Source organism: Nanorana parkeri, unplaced genomic scaffold (assembly GCF_000935625.1).
Source record: "Nanorana parkeri isolate BGI_ZX_2015 unplaced genomic scaffold, ASM93562v1 scaffold319, whole genome shotgun sequence".
Taxonomy (NCBI): Eukaryota; Metazoa; Chordata; class Amphibia; order Anura; family Dicroglossidae; genus Nanorana; species Nanorana parkeri.
Window position 1 is genome coordinate 1,219,523 of NW_017306587.1, and position 19,558 is coordinate 1,239,080.

Here is a 19,558-nt window from a genome sequence, read left to right on the forward strand (position 1 = left end):
ATTTAAACTCAGACTCCACACCAACTCATTGCTGGATTGTCTCTTCAACCGCCATTGACGTCTCCTGTTCCTTGTTACCAGTACCTTTGATGATTGGTTGCAGGGCAAAAAGAGGCGGCAGGCGTTCCTGAAGGCCCGGAACTTGTGGTGATCTCCTGCAAAGCGTTCGGGCGTACGAACACGGGGTTCAAGCACTGGCAGTGCAGGAGTCGGTTCTGTTTGGACTTCTGCTGGGGGTACGGGGTCCAGGTTAGAGGCATTGGCCATAGCCGTCACTCGCCCCTCCAGCTGAAATAGCTGTTCTGTATCTCATTCAGGGCCCGAGTCACAGAGGCCACCTGTTGGCACAGGGACTCTAGGGTGGAAACACTCCCCTCAGTCTCCGTCATGGCTGGATTGTACTATCACGTATCTGTATGGAGACTGGATGTGAGAGGAGGCTTCCCTTGCACCTCGTGTCCTAGGGACTCTGGTATTGGGGACAGAGTCCTTATAGACAACGAGTGGCAGGAGTGCCAGAGGTGGTATCACCGTGCAAGCCAATATCTGGTTCTGCAGCAGGGTTGTTGACAGTTGTTCTAACCTGTTTCCACGCTATCCAAATCTAAAAAAAAAAGTGTTGCCTTTAGTTGTATTTTAACACCTAAGTCCCCTTAACCTCAACACCTAATCTGACCCCTATAGTTATCCTAAAACATAAAGCCAATCTCTGAAAAAAATCTCCCCTTGCAGTGGGGCCAATATGCAAGGGTTAACTTCTCATTTAGGTCTAGAGTACCTATGTAAAGGACTTTCACTTACCTGATGCCCACTCCCCCCCTCCCCAGCAGTTGGCACTCGCCTCTCTCCCCTCTTGTGGACTGTCCCTAACCATCCTCACTTAATGGAGGACTATGGGCCCTACATTGTACGTGATGACATCAGTGGGCCTCTGACCACCGGAGTGTAGGGGGAAAAAGGCTGTGGGCGCCAGTCTTGGAGTGTGTGGGAGTGGGGATCAGGTAAGTAAAAGTACTTTACATAGGTGCGCTAGACCTAAATGAGCAAGGTTAACTAACCTTTGCAGTAAGGGTCAGCCTTTAAACTAAGAGGGAGGCTTCATACTAACCCCTAAACTAAACTTTAACAGTAATCTGTATTCTACTGCTTATTCACCTGATCTTCTGTTGGTCCCACACCGAAAGCATACAGTGCCAACATGCCAGTGCCGGAACAGCTTGATCTGATGGAACATCACCAACAGTCTTTGCTTACAATTTAGACCCAGTTGATGGCTAGGAACTATAAGTGCTAAGATAGGGCCCATTCACACCAAGGCAGCATTGTTTTTGCGCGTCTGTACGCGCGGTTTCAGAGTGCGGTCTTTTGCACGTGTATGCGTGAAAAAGCATGCACTTAAAAAATGTGCGTTTTGACTGGCAGGTCAAGAAACATGGTCAATAGACGAACACAAAATGTGCAGGCAAATATGCAAAATGCTTCTGCCGCGTGTTTCTTGGCGTTTCCATTGAAGTCTAGGGGGGAAAAATGAGTTTGAAACTGCCAAAAGAAGCTTATGTACTTTCTCCTGCGTTTGGCGTTTTGATGCTCAGGTGTGAACAGGGACCATTAAAAATTAATGGGGTTTCTTGCGTTGGGTGCTTAAAAACACCTAGGTGTGAACCACAGATTTGTAGCTTTTACAGTATGCTATTTATGCAATTTATTGTACAGAGCAAGTCAAATCTGCTGTGCTTTACATACTATACAGTGCTATTTCCATCTGTCCATTTACATGTAATTTCCCTAAAACAAACACGCACTCACACACATACATACACTAGAGTTAATGGGGATTGAAGTTAGCTTATCAGTATGGTCAGGAAAATCAGAGCACTATGCTACCCATATAATATGAAATAAGAGCAAGGTGACTGGTGGATTAAACCCTCATTCTTGTGTCAGTAGGAACTACAGCACCAAATAACTCTTTTCCTAATAGTAATATGCCCATCAGCACTACCGCCAACCTACCATAAAGCTATACAGAGTCACATTGAATCCATGTTGTGACCCATTTCTGAGATGTATAGTAAAGGTTACTAGCGACTCAGTCCAGTGAGACTGAATTATTAATAATCACCTTAAGCTATCATTAACCTCCTTTCTTATGAAGGTTCATTTGATAGCCAATTGATAACCAAAAGCAAAATCCTTTTAATGAAGGGCATTTTAATAATAAATTGTACCTGAAAACTATACTATAGTTCTGTTTGTAAACAGCATTTAAAAGGCTTTTGTAATTATTGTGGGAGCTATTCAAACAAGAACAGCAGAAGTACAAATGCTGTCCATGTTGAAACATTTTAGAAAGCGGAAGATAAGGTAGCTTAGTGCCATCTTGTGGATGAGTCAAATCAATGCACCAGCAATCTTCCTTGCACAATACACCATCATATAACCCCTAATTCAAAGATTATTAGATTATAAAAGATTAAAGGTCATTAAAAACATGCTCCTAATTTTGACCATCATTTTGGATTTTTCTATTATAACCCAACCCATCTTGCGGTGTCTCTATTATCTTATCCCACACTGCCCAACTTTCTGAGATGAGAAAAGGGACACCTTCCAGTACAATTTATGTAGGCAGTGGACAAACCCCAGCCATGTCCCCAGTTATACGGACCATTAAGAATTTATATCCCATAAATGAATGGTTAAATCCACAATGGTTTTTTTCACCATTACTCTATCTTTAAATTGGCTTTTCGAAATAGCAAACAAGATAAGGTAAAAGTTGTAATGCAGAATACCATTTTGGTAGCTAAATAGTAACTTTTCATAGATATCTGTACATCAGACCAAAAAGAAGGGCAACTGAGGAGGAAAGAGGGCCATGGGGATTAGGTTCCAAATGAGAGACAGTTAGGTATTTTATCCTTTACTTATTTTAATAGCTTCTTGGCCTTTGTGAAGCTGTATGCAAAAGCCAAACTTGAAACGTCAGCTTCAATATAATATACTATGTGTAGATCAGAGGCATAAAATCTCAATTAAATTAATTTTAATACATATTGTTCAACTATAAAATGTGGAAGTAAATACTTTAGAGTTACAATCATGGCATATTCCTCACTTCTTGTCTACCCAAAGCCCTCAGAGTTCAATCTACGAGATTATAAGCACATTGTCTTAATGATTGGTAACTAGAGATGATTGCATGAGCACATAGACACTGAGAACGTTCCAAAAATCTACAAGAGAACAGTAGATAAAGTAGTCCCAGAAACCCATAAAGCTGTAATATCAATAAGGGCCCCTTCACAGCAGCAAGCTGTGCTGAACCCATGGCTGCTGGTGTGCACTGACAGATAACAGTGCTGATGCCCCAACTCCCAAATACTTTTTGTTGTTGTTAGAACTGTATTGAAGTGTCTTTATTTTGTTTAATGTTATTTCATCAAGTTATATCAATCACAGTGCGTTGCAGTTCTGCACTGAAACAAAATGCACCGCATGTAGTACTTTTCCCCAATGCACACCTCCGCAACACTGTGGTGTGAACTGAGACAGTTTAAAGCACGGCTAATTGCCTTGTCTGTGTGCTTTGGAGCTGCGCTGCAAAAGGAAGCCAGCGCAGCTCCAACGCATCTGGCGTGAACCTGCCCTAAAGATTCATCGGAATTTGGATGTCCTAGATGCACTAAAAATTAGCACATTGAGCATGCTGGTCATTTCTATTTATCCATTCAGAAATGATTCTGTAGACAATTATAGATAGTTACGTATATTGTAAATGTATCTGGATAGAAAATCACAGACTAGAACATTTCATCGAACCCACAGGTATGTATCATTACTGGTGATATCAGGATGTCATCTAAGGTGCCTAAGTTGTTTGTAAGGCTTGGATCTGAGACAATCAGAACATAGTTCATAACATCTCCCAGCTTCCCAATTATCTGTGTACCTCACTCTGAAGAATCATGACAGCATGGTTAAAATGATGGTGCTCCAAAGTGGCAGATGTTCCGTAGAGTTGAGACAACGCTGAGCCACTCCTGGACAAAAAAAAGAAGGAAAGGCAGCATGTCAGTATGGTGGGACCTGTCAATGTAACATTTGGCATGTCATTACCCTGTTGTGTTCATAAACCCACATGAGCAATATCACTGCCACACCGACTCAGTGCTTAGTGTCCTGCAGAGTCAAACATACTTGTGGAATTCAAACCAAATTTCACACAGGGCTGTTATATTATATCAAAATGTTTACCTAAAGAGAACCTGGTTTGAACTAAAATGTACCAAAGCTAATAGGCACCTTAAAGTTCATGGCAGTAGCTGTTTCTCTCCTAAAATCAAATTCTTTGTCCTTGTGGAACCCCTGTATCCTAGACCGAGGCTGTACACAGGTCCTAGAATTCTAGCCAAGTCAATACTACCACCCAAACCGTGCCCCGCCTGCCATTCAACTATCAAATATCAGAGCCTTTCCTGGCCCCTCTGATACTCAAAACTACAGAAATAAAATCATTATAACTCTAGTACTTTTTTTCTAATTTTATTTTTAGAGCTAACCATGACACAAACCACAAAACGTTTGTCACAAATATGGGAATATCATTATCATTTTTAGGCTTTTAGGATGCCCTACTGCTGTTAATTTGTCACATTTGGATTTGCTTCATTCCTTATTATCTTAACAAGAGACTATATACATTTTCTTAAAGTAGAAAATTTGAAAATAAAATTGCTTTGGGGTAGCATTTTTGGTAGAAAGGATTGTCTCTGCTGAAAAAATGACCTTCCCCTTTTTTTTTTGTACATTAAATGTTGCGCGTGTGAAGTGCAGTATACATCCCCTTCCCCAGCATCTGTTAATGTTTAGCCGAGTGTTGGGATAATGCAACTCCAGTGTGTATGGGCTGGAGGTACATCAGCAGCCACCCAGTGGCCAAAGAGAGTGGATACTGGTCTGGAAGAACAGAGCATGGCAATGGCAGCAACAGAATAGCAATGAGGGCCTGTCATCACTGTAGGAAGGAAGACATAGGCTGGCCAATCAGCTGCAGATACTGTTTATGTATTCTGACAGCAGTGGGCACCAGCTGTCATAATACAGTAGTCACAGTGGGACATTTGTCCAATTTATGACTATTATTACATTGTGAAACAAACACAAAAGGTCCCTGTATAAACTGTTGGCTTTCTAACAGGGTTATTCACAAAAGGGTGAAGAGTTTGGAGAAGGCAGAAGTGAACAATCTAGGACAAAATAGCTCACTTTCCAGTTCAGCTATGTTGTCCTAGATTGTTCACTTCTCTTGCCTTGTCCAAATTCTTCATCCTTTAGAGAATAACCCTGTATAATTTGGCTCCATTATGCCATGTGAGTCCCTCAGCACAGGGCACAGGCTGTATGTACAACTGTATTCAGGATATCCTGGACTCCACAGCTCAAAATGTAAACACTTCAGATGCTTGCTATTACTGTACAGTAAACTGGTGTTCACTTTAACTAACATAACTACAGGTAGCAGGACAGATCAGGCACAATGCATCCCCAGGGTCCTAAACCCAAGTCATAATATTCAGCTACCTCCCCACTCTGCCTGCCTCAATATTGGTCATTGCAAGAAAGGACCAATAGAGGCCACTGGAGGGAAAGGAACGGGGCATACTACAACTATAGAGACTGCTATTTGCACATTAGATCTTTCCAGAAGTAAATGCGTCCACCCTGGGGCATCCTTGGCATTTTCAGGATCCCTAGCATTTTTTGGTGGTGCATCCACCTGTTTACTGTGCATAGCTGTCTGCAGTTTAGGGATATGAACTGACTATAGAAACGAACATATTCACTTCAAGACTTTAAGAGCTGTAATTTATTAAATTACATGTCAGTGCATAACACATCTCCCAGAATAAAAATGACCATTAATGAAAGCATTTACACATATGCATATGAAATGAAATCATCCATTTTCTCTAGGGGTGAAATTAAAGAAGAAATACCTGATCCTCAGTGCCGCCTAACTGCTAGGCCAGTCCCACCAGCCTCTTTTCTCCTGGGCTCTGTTGGTCTTAGGACCTGTGACATCATCAAGTCTAATGCAAGTCTATTAGACGTGAAGACATCTGGGACATGCCAGAGCAGAGAGGGAGAGAGGTGAGCGCCTCACTGCCACAGGAACGAGGATCAAGTGCAAATGTCTGCTTTATTTTCGCGCATAGAGAAAGATGAGCAGTTAACCCTTGCAGTGCAGGGGTAGCACCACTGCAAGGGTTAATATTTGTAAAAACCGGAGTTCTTCTTTAATACAGAGTTGAAATAAACTGTAAACTGTTTTTCTGCAATAAGAGATTTCAAATTTTGTTCCACAGCAATTATGTAGAATTTTTTAAGCCTTATCGGCAATTCTTTTTAAGAATACTCTATAGTTTCCTTTAAAACTATATTCTGTTTTACTATTAGACCTGAGTTCTTCCTTAAGCTTGAATGCCTTAGATGTGAAATACTGGCTGGTATTGACTGCCTCCACCATGTAATAATGTTTAAAATTGCCCCTGTATACACAATGCTGGCTGCTAAAAAGGTTAATTGTGCTGGGATTGGTAAAAGTGTTCTGCAGAAGTGCACAATGGTGGGAAAGACCATTTATCATGTTCTGTTCCACTCTGAGTCTAATTCTGCTAGTGTGTGGCTGTGCAGTGCTGGCATCCTCAGCGCAGGGCTCTACAGCACGGCAGAGGTTAGGAGCGAGCCTGGCTCCAGCGCACGACCAGCTAGAAAATGGCAGGGAAGAAACGAAGGAATGTAATTATGAAATGGAGAATTGTTGTGAGGGGGTGGAGAATAGGATTGGACTGTCACAAAAGATTTATGGGCCTTGCGATTTCACTTCTGGATCTCAGCCTATGGTGACAAGATGGGTTTTCATTCCCCAGAAATGAGTGTAAGAGGTTACGCTAGGAAATGAATAGACTGAGCCTCCCTGGAGTGTTTCCTGCAAAGCTGCACAATCCCGATATTTGATCAGCCGGGCAGCTGTACGATGGCAGGGCGGCAGGAAGATGACACCAGTGGCAAGATCATCACGCTTCAGGTCCATCTAAAATTGTGAGAAATGTTTTCTCCGAAGTGGATTGATTTCTGTGGCGACAATTTCTAAGACTTTCAGAGACATTTTAAGAAAACCTTTTACATTTTCAATAATTTAACTACAAAGTCTTTTATTTGTTTTTTCAAAATAAACAATCAATTATACCATAACACATATATGTTTCATTTAAACATTTTGGTGTCCACCAGATCTGAAGCAGTCCTCCCAATATTTTAGTCTATTAATCTCCGAAACCATTTCAAACATATAATGTAATAAATCCACCCCAAAAAGGTAACCTCCTCCGAAATACTCTAATTAGAGGTCTACACCCATCGATAACTATGAAGATTCCAACTATTTATCGAGTTTCATAAGCGCTCCTACTCATTCATTTTATTAATACATATACTTGGTAATTAATTGTGACAAACTACAGTAATTTCCATACAACCTTCACCCAAGTTCTAACTATAAAACTTAACATATAAATATTATCTTATTCTAATATCTAAAATAATTCATTCCGTGTGGCCATAATTCATTGACTCTACGTGATAGCACCAACATCATTTTTCAGTGATCTCAGTAAAAAGGTGTTCTCATTTTATTACATCACCATTGAGATAGTGCCTACCCTTAACCTCAATGGCTTTCACATTTTCAATAATTTAATACATTTTTAAGGAAACATGGAGGCTGCCGTTGCTGAGCTCTCCTGAAAATGCAAGTTCTATCATGGTGACCCTCTAGGTTTACTATTTTGAGTCAATAACTAAGTAGCAAGCAGATATTTTTTATTTTAGGCAGAGAATGGAATTATCAAAAACCAACCATGTCAGGTGTTTTTGGCATCTCTGGGGAGATTTCCTTTTCACACCTCACTATTCCTGCATTTTCAGGCAGGCTATTTAGAATTTTTCCCAATGTAACCACTACAACGTATAATAGTGTATTACCACTAGTGCGCATTGTGCTCTGCAGTGCTTGAGCGTTGGAGTTGTGTTCCCACAATGCACTAACACACATAACTTGTGTTGCAGTAACATGCGCAATACTACATTGCAACACAGCAAACAAGTTTGTTTTGGCCCTGAATCTTTTTAGTTTGCTTCTCTTTACTATCTCTCCTCTCTGCCTCTGTCTAGCTTCCCTCTTTCTCTGTCTCTGATTGTGCTGGTCTTCATTGTCTGCATTCCCCATTGTCCTTTCCTCTTGGATATTGCTCCATTGTCTTAGAGTTTTCCTACTTAAAAGGCTTCCTACTATTGTTTTGCTGTGTTTTTCCTGTCTATGTGTGTTCCTTCAATCTGTTCCATTCTTTTAGGACAGACTAGACTGGTAGTTTGTGGAAATAAAAATGTATCATGGACAGTACTCAACTAAATAACCAAGAGTTGATTTTTAAGGACAAGCTTTTGGGGGTCTCCTCCCTTCTTCCAGACTAGTACGGACAGTACTGAGCTGCAATGTTACGTGTGCACTACGGTTACAGTCACCTTAAGCATGGTGGTGATTTACAAACAGATGAGGAGGAATTTTGCGTTTACAAATTCTGCACTTCATTCTGATGTAGCAACTATTCTAAAAACTCCCTTTGAATAATGTAGGGTCTAATTTGACAGTCTGTTTGGGTTGCAATGACATTTTGCTCTGGTATCAGTATTGGACTTCGGACCAATTTTTTAAAAATTTTGAACAAAAAATTAGTAGGGGGGTAGGGAATGGTTAAACCTATTATCATGTTTTCATTTCTCTCTACAAAGAGGATATTTGCCTTTTCTCACTGACACACCTGTAAGGCCGGGTAAAAAATAAGAAACTTGTGGGTCATTAGTGCAAAAAAGCACATATAGCATATAAAAAAAGTTCTCACCTTTCCCCACTCTACTAAAATATATTTTTGTTTCTGTCTCTATCCCCATTGGAGACAGCTTGTCACAGTCCGTGGTGTCCCTAGACTTTTTGCCAAATGAGGCGGGGAGGGGGGTGCACAACAGTGACGCTGCCCTCTGCAGACCTGGGACACACTGGCTAGCATCCCGCCTAGCTCCTGGCAACCAGTGACATCAGCCTTCAGGGAAGGACTTGCATATTTCAGCAGGACAATGCTAAACCACATACTGCATCTATGACAACAGCAGGGCTTCATTGCAGAAGAGTCCGGGTGATCAAATGGCCTGTCTGCAGTACAGACCTTCCACCATTTGAAAATATTTGGCACATCTTGAAATGACAAATACAAAAATAAGACTTTTGAGCAGTTATAATCCTAAATCAGGCAAGAATGGGCCAACATTCCTCTCTTAAAACTCCAGCAACTGGTTTCCTCAGTTCCCAGATGTTTACAGACTGTTGGTAAAAGAAGAGGGGATACTACACCCTGGTAAACATGGGCCTGTCCCAACTTGTGAGAAGTGTTGCTGCCATCAATTTTAAAATCACCTTATTATTATTTTTTTTTTAAATGGTAAATTTTCTCAGTTTAAACATTTGATATTTTTTTATCTTCTATTGTGAATAAAATATGGGTTTGAGATTTGCAAATGATTGTATTCTGTTTTTATTAAGCTTTTACACAGTGTCCCACTTTTTTGGAATTGGGGTTGTATATACTGTAATGTATAAGTATTTTTAACATGATCATAATGCAAGACCTTCCCTAAATGTAAGAGGCCTGCAATAAGAGAAAATTACATCTGACAGCATGAAATGACAGTAATCCTACAATTAAACTAAGCTTTTGGATCATTTCCCATAATGTGTCAGTATAGCAATATTTGGTCATGTTCATGGGACATAAAAATGAGCATACCATTTCCTGAGAAGGAAACCGAGGTTAGATCATGAATTTCCATATACAATATACTGCAACTGTGCATTAACTTACTTGGCTTGGAAGGCATTGTTGGTTCCTCTGTGGTCAAGGTCGTGACACAGGCAACCTACGATCACAGCCAAAATCTCAGTATCGGTCAGAATCTCCTGGAATCCTGCAGTCTAGGGTTTGAAAAAATACCTATTTAATGTATTAAATAATAACAAAAGCAATCTACTGGTAACGTAAAGCATGCACAACTATTAGACTATTTTATTTGCTGTATTCTCAAATAATGCAAATATCCCACAGGAGAAAAAAGTCCCCTCATAACAGATACTGAGGGTGATCTATCTCGAATACCAGTTAGAGATCTTTCCATCAGAATTCCTGAGGCTTATAGGAAGATGCTAGATAATTTGAACAACAGAATGTACCTAAATACTCAAAACATGAGAAAATAACGCATAAAAATGTCATTTCTTGATTTTAAATATGATCAACCTGCTACTAAAAAGCCAAAAAGAGAAGCCACACAGCTCATCGGAATGGCTTGTGTAGCTGAAGCAGTAATAAGAATGAGTTATAATTCACCAGTGAAAGATCTTAAAGTGAGTTATGAAGGTCATTCACTTTCTGAGAAATGAATTGTGTGATATGGTGATAACCTACTTTTATGCATTGTGCCATAGGTAAAGCAAGGCTTTAATTATCCCTTTTTACTTCTTCAAATTTAAATACATAAAAAAGAGGAACGAAAATGAACAAAGACATTTTAAAATGTACTGACATTATATAACAAAATATTTTCTTTCTATGAAATGAATGCTAATGCAAATGAGTATAATGTGTATAGCTGCAGAACATACTGTACAGCAAGATAAATGCTGCAAACAATTGTACCTCTTTTTTGTTATTTTACATTTTAATCGCTGTATTTTAAAACAATATTCCAGTATTTCCTTGCAATATTGTGCAGAATTGTAAATAGGTTTGTAAAGATTTTAGCTTTGTACTTGAAACATCTGCTGAACAAGATGGAGACATAGCACAACCACTGAGTAAGTATTGTTATGGTATTTGCTGCTTTCATTAAAACTGTTTTTTTTTAAATGCAAGCAGTCTAAGTACCCAATTCTGACTTGGTTTCATTCTCTTGCAGTCCCTGTACAGCAAAGCTTAGACTGGGGAGAAGCAGCACAAGAAGCAAATTAATTGTGCTGCAGTAGAAGGAGCACGCTGCTAGGAAGAGAGAGCAGAGTGACAGCTTTTGAATCATTTGCTTCTCCTTTTACTGTCTAAGCACAAGACAGGGGAAGGGACCAGACCTGTCAGTGTTACTGAACTGCAGCAGATAAAAATCAGGTCTCTTCCCCTGCCAGACAGGGCTGTGATGTGTGACAGAGCCATGTACATATCAGGACGAGATGGACAGGAATACAGATACCATGTATTTCATCTCTTTATTCAGGTGTGTCCCCGGAGTTTAGCCTTAAAAGCACAGAAATGTTAATACAGTGTCAGCACTACACATGGGCAGGAAGTGTTTAGGTGCCATGTATATACGCAGTTTATTCCAGCACAGTATGTCTTGCATCTATCACAGAAGTGGGTGGCAGACATCAGTGATGCTTTACTGCCTGTTAATGCAATTATCGGCTTGACATATAGCAAGTGTGCCAAAGTCGTACATTTGAACATCTTCTAATACTTCAGTATCTACAATGATCCTCGGGCGCTTGTCAGTGGCTTGTCACTCACTTCCGTATGTATATGGCTCAGCGGTGCTGCTCCTCAGATAGATTGGAAAACTCTCACTAGTATCAGAAACAGAACACAAAAGAGACCCCACCATGTGCGGTATCAACACGTTTATTTGATGAAAAACAATGATAAAAAACTACTCACAATTGTAGCAGTATATATGCTTTGTTCAGTCTCCACACATGATGATTATATAAGAACAATATACTGCTACAATTGTTAGTAGTGTTTAATATTGCTTTTTATCAAATAAACGCGTTGATACCGCACATGGTGAGGCGCTCTTCTGTGTTCTGTTTCTGATCTTCTAATACTTATTTAGATATGTGTGCTTATAGCAAACCTATGTATTGCTACAACCTGTACGAGCTATGACTCTGGTGACTTGTAGAGTATATAGAACTTCCCTTCACTCCTGGCTGCTATACAGAGTGGTGGGGAGTGAAAGGAAGGTAGTAAATGCATCTGCGGAAGTCTGTATTTAAGTGAAACTGTTGCTTTAAACCCTATCCAGTCAGTGGTGTACCCAGGCTTTTTGCCACATGAGGAGGGGCGGGAGTGGGGGGCATTCTGGGCGGCTGGGAAAGAGTGTGGGGGGACACTCTGGCCGGCATCCCGCCCAGCTCCTGACAACCAGTGATGTCACTGATTGCCAGGTGCTGGGTGGGACGCTGTCCAAAGCATCCCAGGTTGCCTAGACCATCCCACATCTCCCCTCCCAGCTCTTAGCAACCTGGGACCCTCTGGCCGGAAAGGGGATGCCAGACGCACTGCAAACATTGTGCAGCAGAGCGGCCATGCCCGCCGCCCCTCACTTGACCCGAACAGATGCTGCTAAGGGAACAGCCTCAGGCTGCCTTAATATGTACCCAATATTTGACCAGTTTGTGAACCATCTATGTTTAATAATAAGGGCATTTACAAAGGCTTACTGGCTGCACAGTTCAATATTGAACAGCAAGATGGAAGAAATCATTAGCATTCTTTGTTAATTTCTTGGTGACTGGTTAATATGTCAGGATACAGCATCAGAGATAGAGTTGGTATTGCAATGAGAGTTTATTTTTTTGCTTTATGAAGTGACTGGAGTTGGGCTTTAAGGGTCACTCCCTTCCTGTATAGATCGTTTGGTTACTGATCAATCTAGTTGGTTGAATCACCTATATGCACTCAAAGCTTTCTGAGTGGTAAGACATCTCCCAACTTTTTAGGCTGGAAAAGAAATTCCCATGTCACTCTCACAGAACTTTGTTACACCTTTTTAAATAGTTTGAACAGAATGGCCACAAATACTTCACATACAAAAGATACTATTTTTACTGGAACAGTAAACAGAATTACTACAAAAAAAGCTCAATCCACTTGTGGTGGTGATTGTTAACAAATTTAAATCATCAATCATCTACTGTTGTGGGCCACAGCCATAAGATTTAGTGCCTTACCTGCCTTCTCAAAATCAGCCACAAGATGGTGCTATAGAGAAACCATTGTAGCCACAAGATGGTGCTACAACAGAGCACACTGTTCTATGGTAAGTTCTCAGCAACCTCAGCACATGAAGAAAGGAACAAGTGTAATCTGAGAACCCAACCTCCATTTTGGAATCAAGGAGTAGAGAATATAATGCCATCCTGAGCGCATGTCTGGAATTACCACCCATATTCAAATAACATTGTCGATTTACACCACGGACCCTTTACCATTCTTTCCCTTCCACCCGTACCCTTACATTGTACAGCCCCCTTCTGGTTTGCAGTGGTTCTCTCTCCATTTTTTCTTCACTTACACCAGATTCACTAGTAGGGACAAACTTGTTTCTCTTTATATTTGTGAGCTCTTTATATACATGTTCATATATTGATTATATGTTTTCATCTTCTTTTTCACCCTGTTTTAATAAAGCTTCAAGATTTCATTCAGTCTGGCTTATTGCAGAATAGGAGGGTTTAGCTGCATGTCGAGCAATGCACAGGCCACAGGATAATAAACTGCAATACTAAATTAGTTGTTGATTTGATTTCTTCCCCAAGCTGTAAAGTACAGTATCTGAGTTACCTATAAGAAAAGGATTGCTGGACATCTACAGGATGCTATCAACCCAGAGGCAAAACACTTTTTACATGTTCATGCAAGGGATACTTCTAAATTTACTTAAGGAAAAGAGAGAATATATTCAAACATCAGAGGTGGTGATTAAGGAAAAAGTTACCTAAACTTGAATGCATTTTGGGTCATGCATTTCGGAGTACGCGGTCCAGTTCTGGTCACCAGTACTAAGAAAAGATGTCCTTGAGTTGGAAAAAGTCCAGCGGAGGGCAACCAAACTAATTAGGGGTATGGAGGACCAGAGCTACGAGACAAGGCTACTAAATTTAAACATGTTCACATTAGAGGTGAGGAGATTAAGGGGGGATATGATTTCCATGTACAAAATGTTTAATGGTGGTAGCAACATTAGCGATAAACTGTTTAAAATTAACTCCGTTACAAAAACTAGAGGCCATCACCTAAAATTGGTGGAAAAAAAATTCCAGCACAAGGGGCGAAGGGGGTTCTTCACAGTAAGATCAGTTAGGGTCTGGAACTCACTGCCACAGGCGGTGATTTCAGCAAATAATGTGGAATTGTTCAAGAAACTTTTGGACGATTTCTTAAGGGACCGTAATATACAGGGCTACAGGTAATATACAGGGGTACAGGTACTCCTAGAATGAGATCCTAATAGGTTGGACTTGATGGACTAATGTCTTTATTCAACCTCAAATACTATGTAACTATGTACTATGTTTTCGGATACCCAATCCCAGAAGGGGCTCAATTTTACATGTAAGTTGGCTGATGACTTAAGCACTTATGGATGTCTGCATATTAAAGAATGCCATCTATTTGTATTGTGGACATTAACCCCTTTATTATCCAGTTTTATCTAGCTATACTGTGGCTTTACATATGCTTTTGATGTTATATGTTTCTTGTATGTGCTTTTTAAGGTGATGTATTTTGCTTTTGTGTATTGCTTAAGAAAGGACTGTCTTAGTCCAAACAGTGTAGCATTAAGTAGGGTATACATGATATTAATTTCAGCTGGTTCCTGATGAACTGGACGCAATTCACGCAGTAGGTTCCACTGTTGGTACCCTTCTGCCCAGCATCCCTAGATCGGTAGTTCGAAAAAGCAGGGGGGGAAATCTTTGGCCAAATTTGGCCATTCAGGTATTCCAGCAGCAGCCGGCCACCGCTGTCAGAAAACAATGAAAATAGTGTAGGATTCGTCAGAACAGCGTTGATGGGGGAATCTGTTCCATTTTTTTTCACTCAGCCCGTGGGTTACAAAAAAAAAATAAAAAATAGGACCATAAATACCTGGCTTTACTGTGTTTTTTTTAGTTTCTCCAATGAAATATGGATTTTAACATAGGACCGACCCTTCATATTTTGTATGTGTTTCATATATCATCTCTGATTGCCTTAATGTGTAAGAAACTGTACCCACAAAGTTTCCTTATCCTTTTCCCCCCAGCTCCCTAATTCGATTTAGCCTATTTTATCACCCCTCCCCCCCCTTTCCCAAATCATTATATTTATCTAGATCTCATTCTGAGGCCCACAGCATTGTTAATATGCCTCCTAGATCTTATTTATCTGATGCCTGTGCCAGTGTAGTTCGGCCCAATAGACCTCTATGGAGCTGGTAGAGGGATCAATTTCTATCCTAGACCTACCTAGAGGGATAGGGGCAAAAGGATAATGCTGCTGTCGGAAAGTTTCCTTACCCTTTAAACTAGATGAAAACCTTACGTTGAAAACATTTACTTTGCAAAAGGACTGTAATAAACAACTGCCATTTTGTTTCTTTCATTTAATTTTTTTGCATCTCAGTGCCGCTGATTTTCTCCTACCTGTTTAAGTCACTTCCTGCCTATATTGACTCAATTAACATTTGACGTTTCTAGACAGGCTTCCTGATAAAGATGACAACGGTGGGCCATATGTGCTCAACCCGTACCAGCACGATCTCTTGTAGTTTCGCGGGACAGGCTGACAATGCAAGAGCAGAACTGAGAGACAGTTGATCCCCTATAACTGGAAATGCCTGAAGAAGGACTTTCATGGTGTGATCACCAGCTATTATAATAAAGAAATCTGAAGCATTCAAAATATTAAAATTAAATGAATATGTTAAAGCTTATATGAAATTTTTGTGAATGGCTTTAGATCTAATTTAATATGTGCAGCTCCATAGCAATGGACAAATCAATGCAAACTCCTCACAGACGCTGTAAGTTTTACAACCTATTTGCAACTTACAGGCTTGGCTTGATAGGCAAAGGTGGGAAGAGAGCCAAACATGTGTAATTACGCCTCAACCCGTTAGTCACCGCTCCATGTCAAATTGTTTTTACACCTGTCAAATGATCATTGTTTCTGCCAGGCTGAGTCAGCGACTTTGTTATTGAGTGGTCCCAGGGATGAAGCATGAGAATTAATATTTTATGATGGCTGCATAGATATTTTATGCCCTCTGCACATCTCTGCAATCTCAATGTGTCAATTCTCCAGCTTGGTCTTGTAAATCAGTGGACACCCAATGACTATAAAGCGAGAGGAGACAACAAACCGTGAAGAGTGCAGATGATAATTCATCTAGCAAACAGATGTTTCTTTATTCCTTATGTATGAAGATATGCATGAAGCTATTCCTTAGCTGGCTTTTTGGCCAGCTACATACGTCCTTAGAGAGGCTCCTTCTCTTCAGCACTAAGCTGTCTATGCAAAAATACCAAGAATGTAAAGCATCTTTGACTCCTCAGATATAGGCACAGCCACTCATTGCAAGACCACACAGTCTATTATACTAGCTACATTCATGATTGCTCAATTTTTAAGAAGATATTTCCTAATATACAGTATATTATATCTTTCATTTAAAATAAACACCAAGCTAGGTAAACCCTTAAAGTCAAAATGTTACAAACTTAGACAACTCAAACTGACCACAATATTATGTGAAAATGCATAGGAAGAGATAATTTTCAGCACAACTTTACGTCAACAGTACCATTGGAGCCAGAGATATAGTTTAGCTTAAGGTATGCACAAATCCTGGAAAAGTAAAGCTTCATCCCACCCCAATTCCCAAATCTCCCTTTGGGTCATTTATCTGTCCTACTGATCAACATAGAGACTCGAGGCAGGTATACTAAACGTGACCTTTATAATTAAGGATGAGTACTGGGCGAGGTGGACAGCACTCTGAGTCAAGCAGCCTCTATTGCACTGCACAGAGTTGTATGTGAACATGCTTACAGGAAGGTGGAAGAGAGGGATGGGTGTCATACTGCTGCAATAGGTATTTACCTGGTTGTCTGGAAATTGGCTTTAAACAAATGAAAATGTGCTCAGTTATTTCATGAAATTTAGAAAAGCTCTAAAAGTTTAGAGTAGCAACCCTTTCCAGGAGTTAGCCAACTTGTAAGAATGACAATTCAGGATAGTGTTTATTTCACCTCTGTAAGATGCTGACTGATGTTGCTTGTATAATTAAGTGATGCGCCAGGAGAACACTGTGACAATATAAATCCTCAACTGAGTTGTCACCTACCAGGGCTGAAGATGACACTGATTACTGTATATACTCGAGTATAAGCCGAGTTTTTCAGCACATTTTTTGTGCTGAAAAATGCCCCCTCGGCTTATACTCGAGTCAGCGTCTCGAGAACTGAGGAAAGTGGGTACGCTGGTCAGGTTCTAAGGCATCCAGGTTGTCGTATCTGTCAGGAGGTGTTATTGTTATGGACTGCACTGTAAATTCATCATCAAAGTATCTCGTGTCAATTTCTGAGGTCTGAAAGCTCTATGTATGTGCGATGAACAGCGCACATACATAGGCTTGTTGGCTGCACAGTGATTGCCAGTGATTGGCTTGTCACTGTGCTGTGGGCAGGGGGCGGGTCCGGAGGCAGAAGCGCGGCTCGGTGCAGGCTGAAGAGAAGAGATAAGGTAAGGGGCCTGAATGGAAAGGATAAAATCCTTATGGAAGCAGGATCTGCCCAGGGATTGTGGAAATATTTTATCCTCTGTGTCGGGGGAATGGTATATGTGGAGAGGGAGTTGCCATCTGCAAGTTTCCCTCAGCTAAAAACACCTCACACCAGCTGAAGCTCTGTTTGGACATACAGATCATGAGGAGGAGAACTCCAATTTTGAAGGATTTTAGCTCTTGTGTGTTAGCTTAGTTGCTGATTGAGCTAAGGTTGTTGTACTTTTAAAGTTACGGTATTTTTGATACCATATTGTTAATGTTGACCCCCTTTTCCACTTACAGAGCTAGGTTATTGTTTTTCTTTGAAATAAATATTCATGTAATTTTATTGGTATCTATCTTCATTTTGTACATTTACCAGTAGCTGCCTCATTTCCCACCCTAGGCTTATACTCGAGTCAATATTTTTTCCCAATTCTTTGTGGTAAAATTAGGTACCTCGGCTTATATTCGGGTCGGCTTCTGAGTATATACGGTAATAACCCCCCATCCCACCTCTATCCTCACGTGTTCTTTACTTACATGTAGTGCATTGGAGAATGACAAGAGTTATACTGGGAGTCACTACTTAACTGTATTCTTTATACTATATATCTAAATATTTAAATAACGTATATACGGCCCTAAAATAAACTGTAAAAAAATCAGTATGGTATGGTAAACTGTTAACGATAATAATAAAAAAAATACCCAATACTCTCAAAAGTAATGTGCATACATTTGTGATCATATACAATCACAATCTATCTCTAGATAGGCAGAGCCAGCTGTCACTCACGCAGCTGGGCGGATCCCGTCGTCTAAGTCGGGATCCGCTCCGGCTGCGGCGTCTCAGTATACTGCGAGCTGTAGCTCGCGGTATACTGAGCTTTGGGTAACGGGAGGACGCTAGTTTGTGTCCTCCCGTTACCCTAAGGAGAACTATGGGGAAAAACACTGACCCCATAGTTCTCCTTTAAATTTTGGTACTCGCCGATACCGAATACCAATACCGGTACTTCAAGCAGCATGGTGCCAGCTTCCTGGGCAATCTGGAAGCCTGGCAGCGGTTCATTAACCATGCTGTTTTGCCAGCTTGATGCTGATTTGCCGGGAAGAGATATTGTTTGCATACACTGGATATTTGGGCACTATTGTGGATGTTGAACTGTGGACATAGAAGTCACGAGGAGATATATCTCTAGAATCACGTTCTGGGAGATTTTGAGGAATGTCACTAAGGATTGATATTCACTGAAAGGAGACTATATGAGATTTTGACTTAACTTATTTAATATTTGTTAAAGCACGATTTACACTTTATACGTGCACTCATTTGTTTTTTTTGTTGGTTTAAAATAATATATTGTATATGATCACAGATTTAGGCACATTAATTTTGAGAAGATGTTTGGATAATAATAATATGGGCATATCATTATTCACCTAGCACTAAGGATTGGGTATAGCGCAGTGCATTTTTTAAAATTATATGTGTAATATTCTACTAATCTTCATAAAAATTTTAGTGGTTTATATAAAAATTGTAAACACCATCATTTTAATATTTCCTGAATAATATGTACCCATACACCAAAAGAAAACCACCATGAATGGATGGTAAATAAATTAGGAATGTTACATAGAGTACAGCCAGTAACATAGTCCTATTGAAAAAATTAAAGACATTTCCAATTTTAGCATATTTTAAATCTGGTTTGTATTTAAAAAAAAACAGGGTTGTGCTCCACCTCTGTTTTCCCTAAATTTTGAGCTGGGACCATCTCATCGGTTTCACCTTCATCAGTTCGCAGTCTCTCTGCCAGCCAAGTTCTTGCTTTGATGACCAGGAAGCGGTCATGATCTG

General features: G+C 40.2%; 1 protein-coding gene across 1 annotated transcript in view; it reads right to left on the reverse strand.

The window, feature by feature from the left end:
* The window catches only part of PDE11A (phosphodiesterase 11A), a 186,464-nt gene that overhangs the window by 64,077 nt on the left and 102,829 nt on the right, over nucleotides 1-19,558 (reverse strand). Inside the window, exons 11-12 of the mRNA XM_018558066.1 lie at nucleotides 9,978-10,087; nucleotides 3,953-4,043 (exon numbers count right to left, since the gene is read on the reverse strand). Of these exons, the coding sequence (XP_018413568.1) occupies nucleotides 3,953-4,043; nucleotides 9,978-10,087 (201 nt within the window). The remainder of the gene's footprint in view (nucleotides 1-3,952; nucleotides 4,044-9,977; nucleotides 10,088-19,558) is intronic.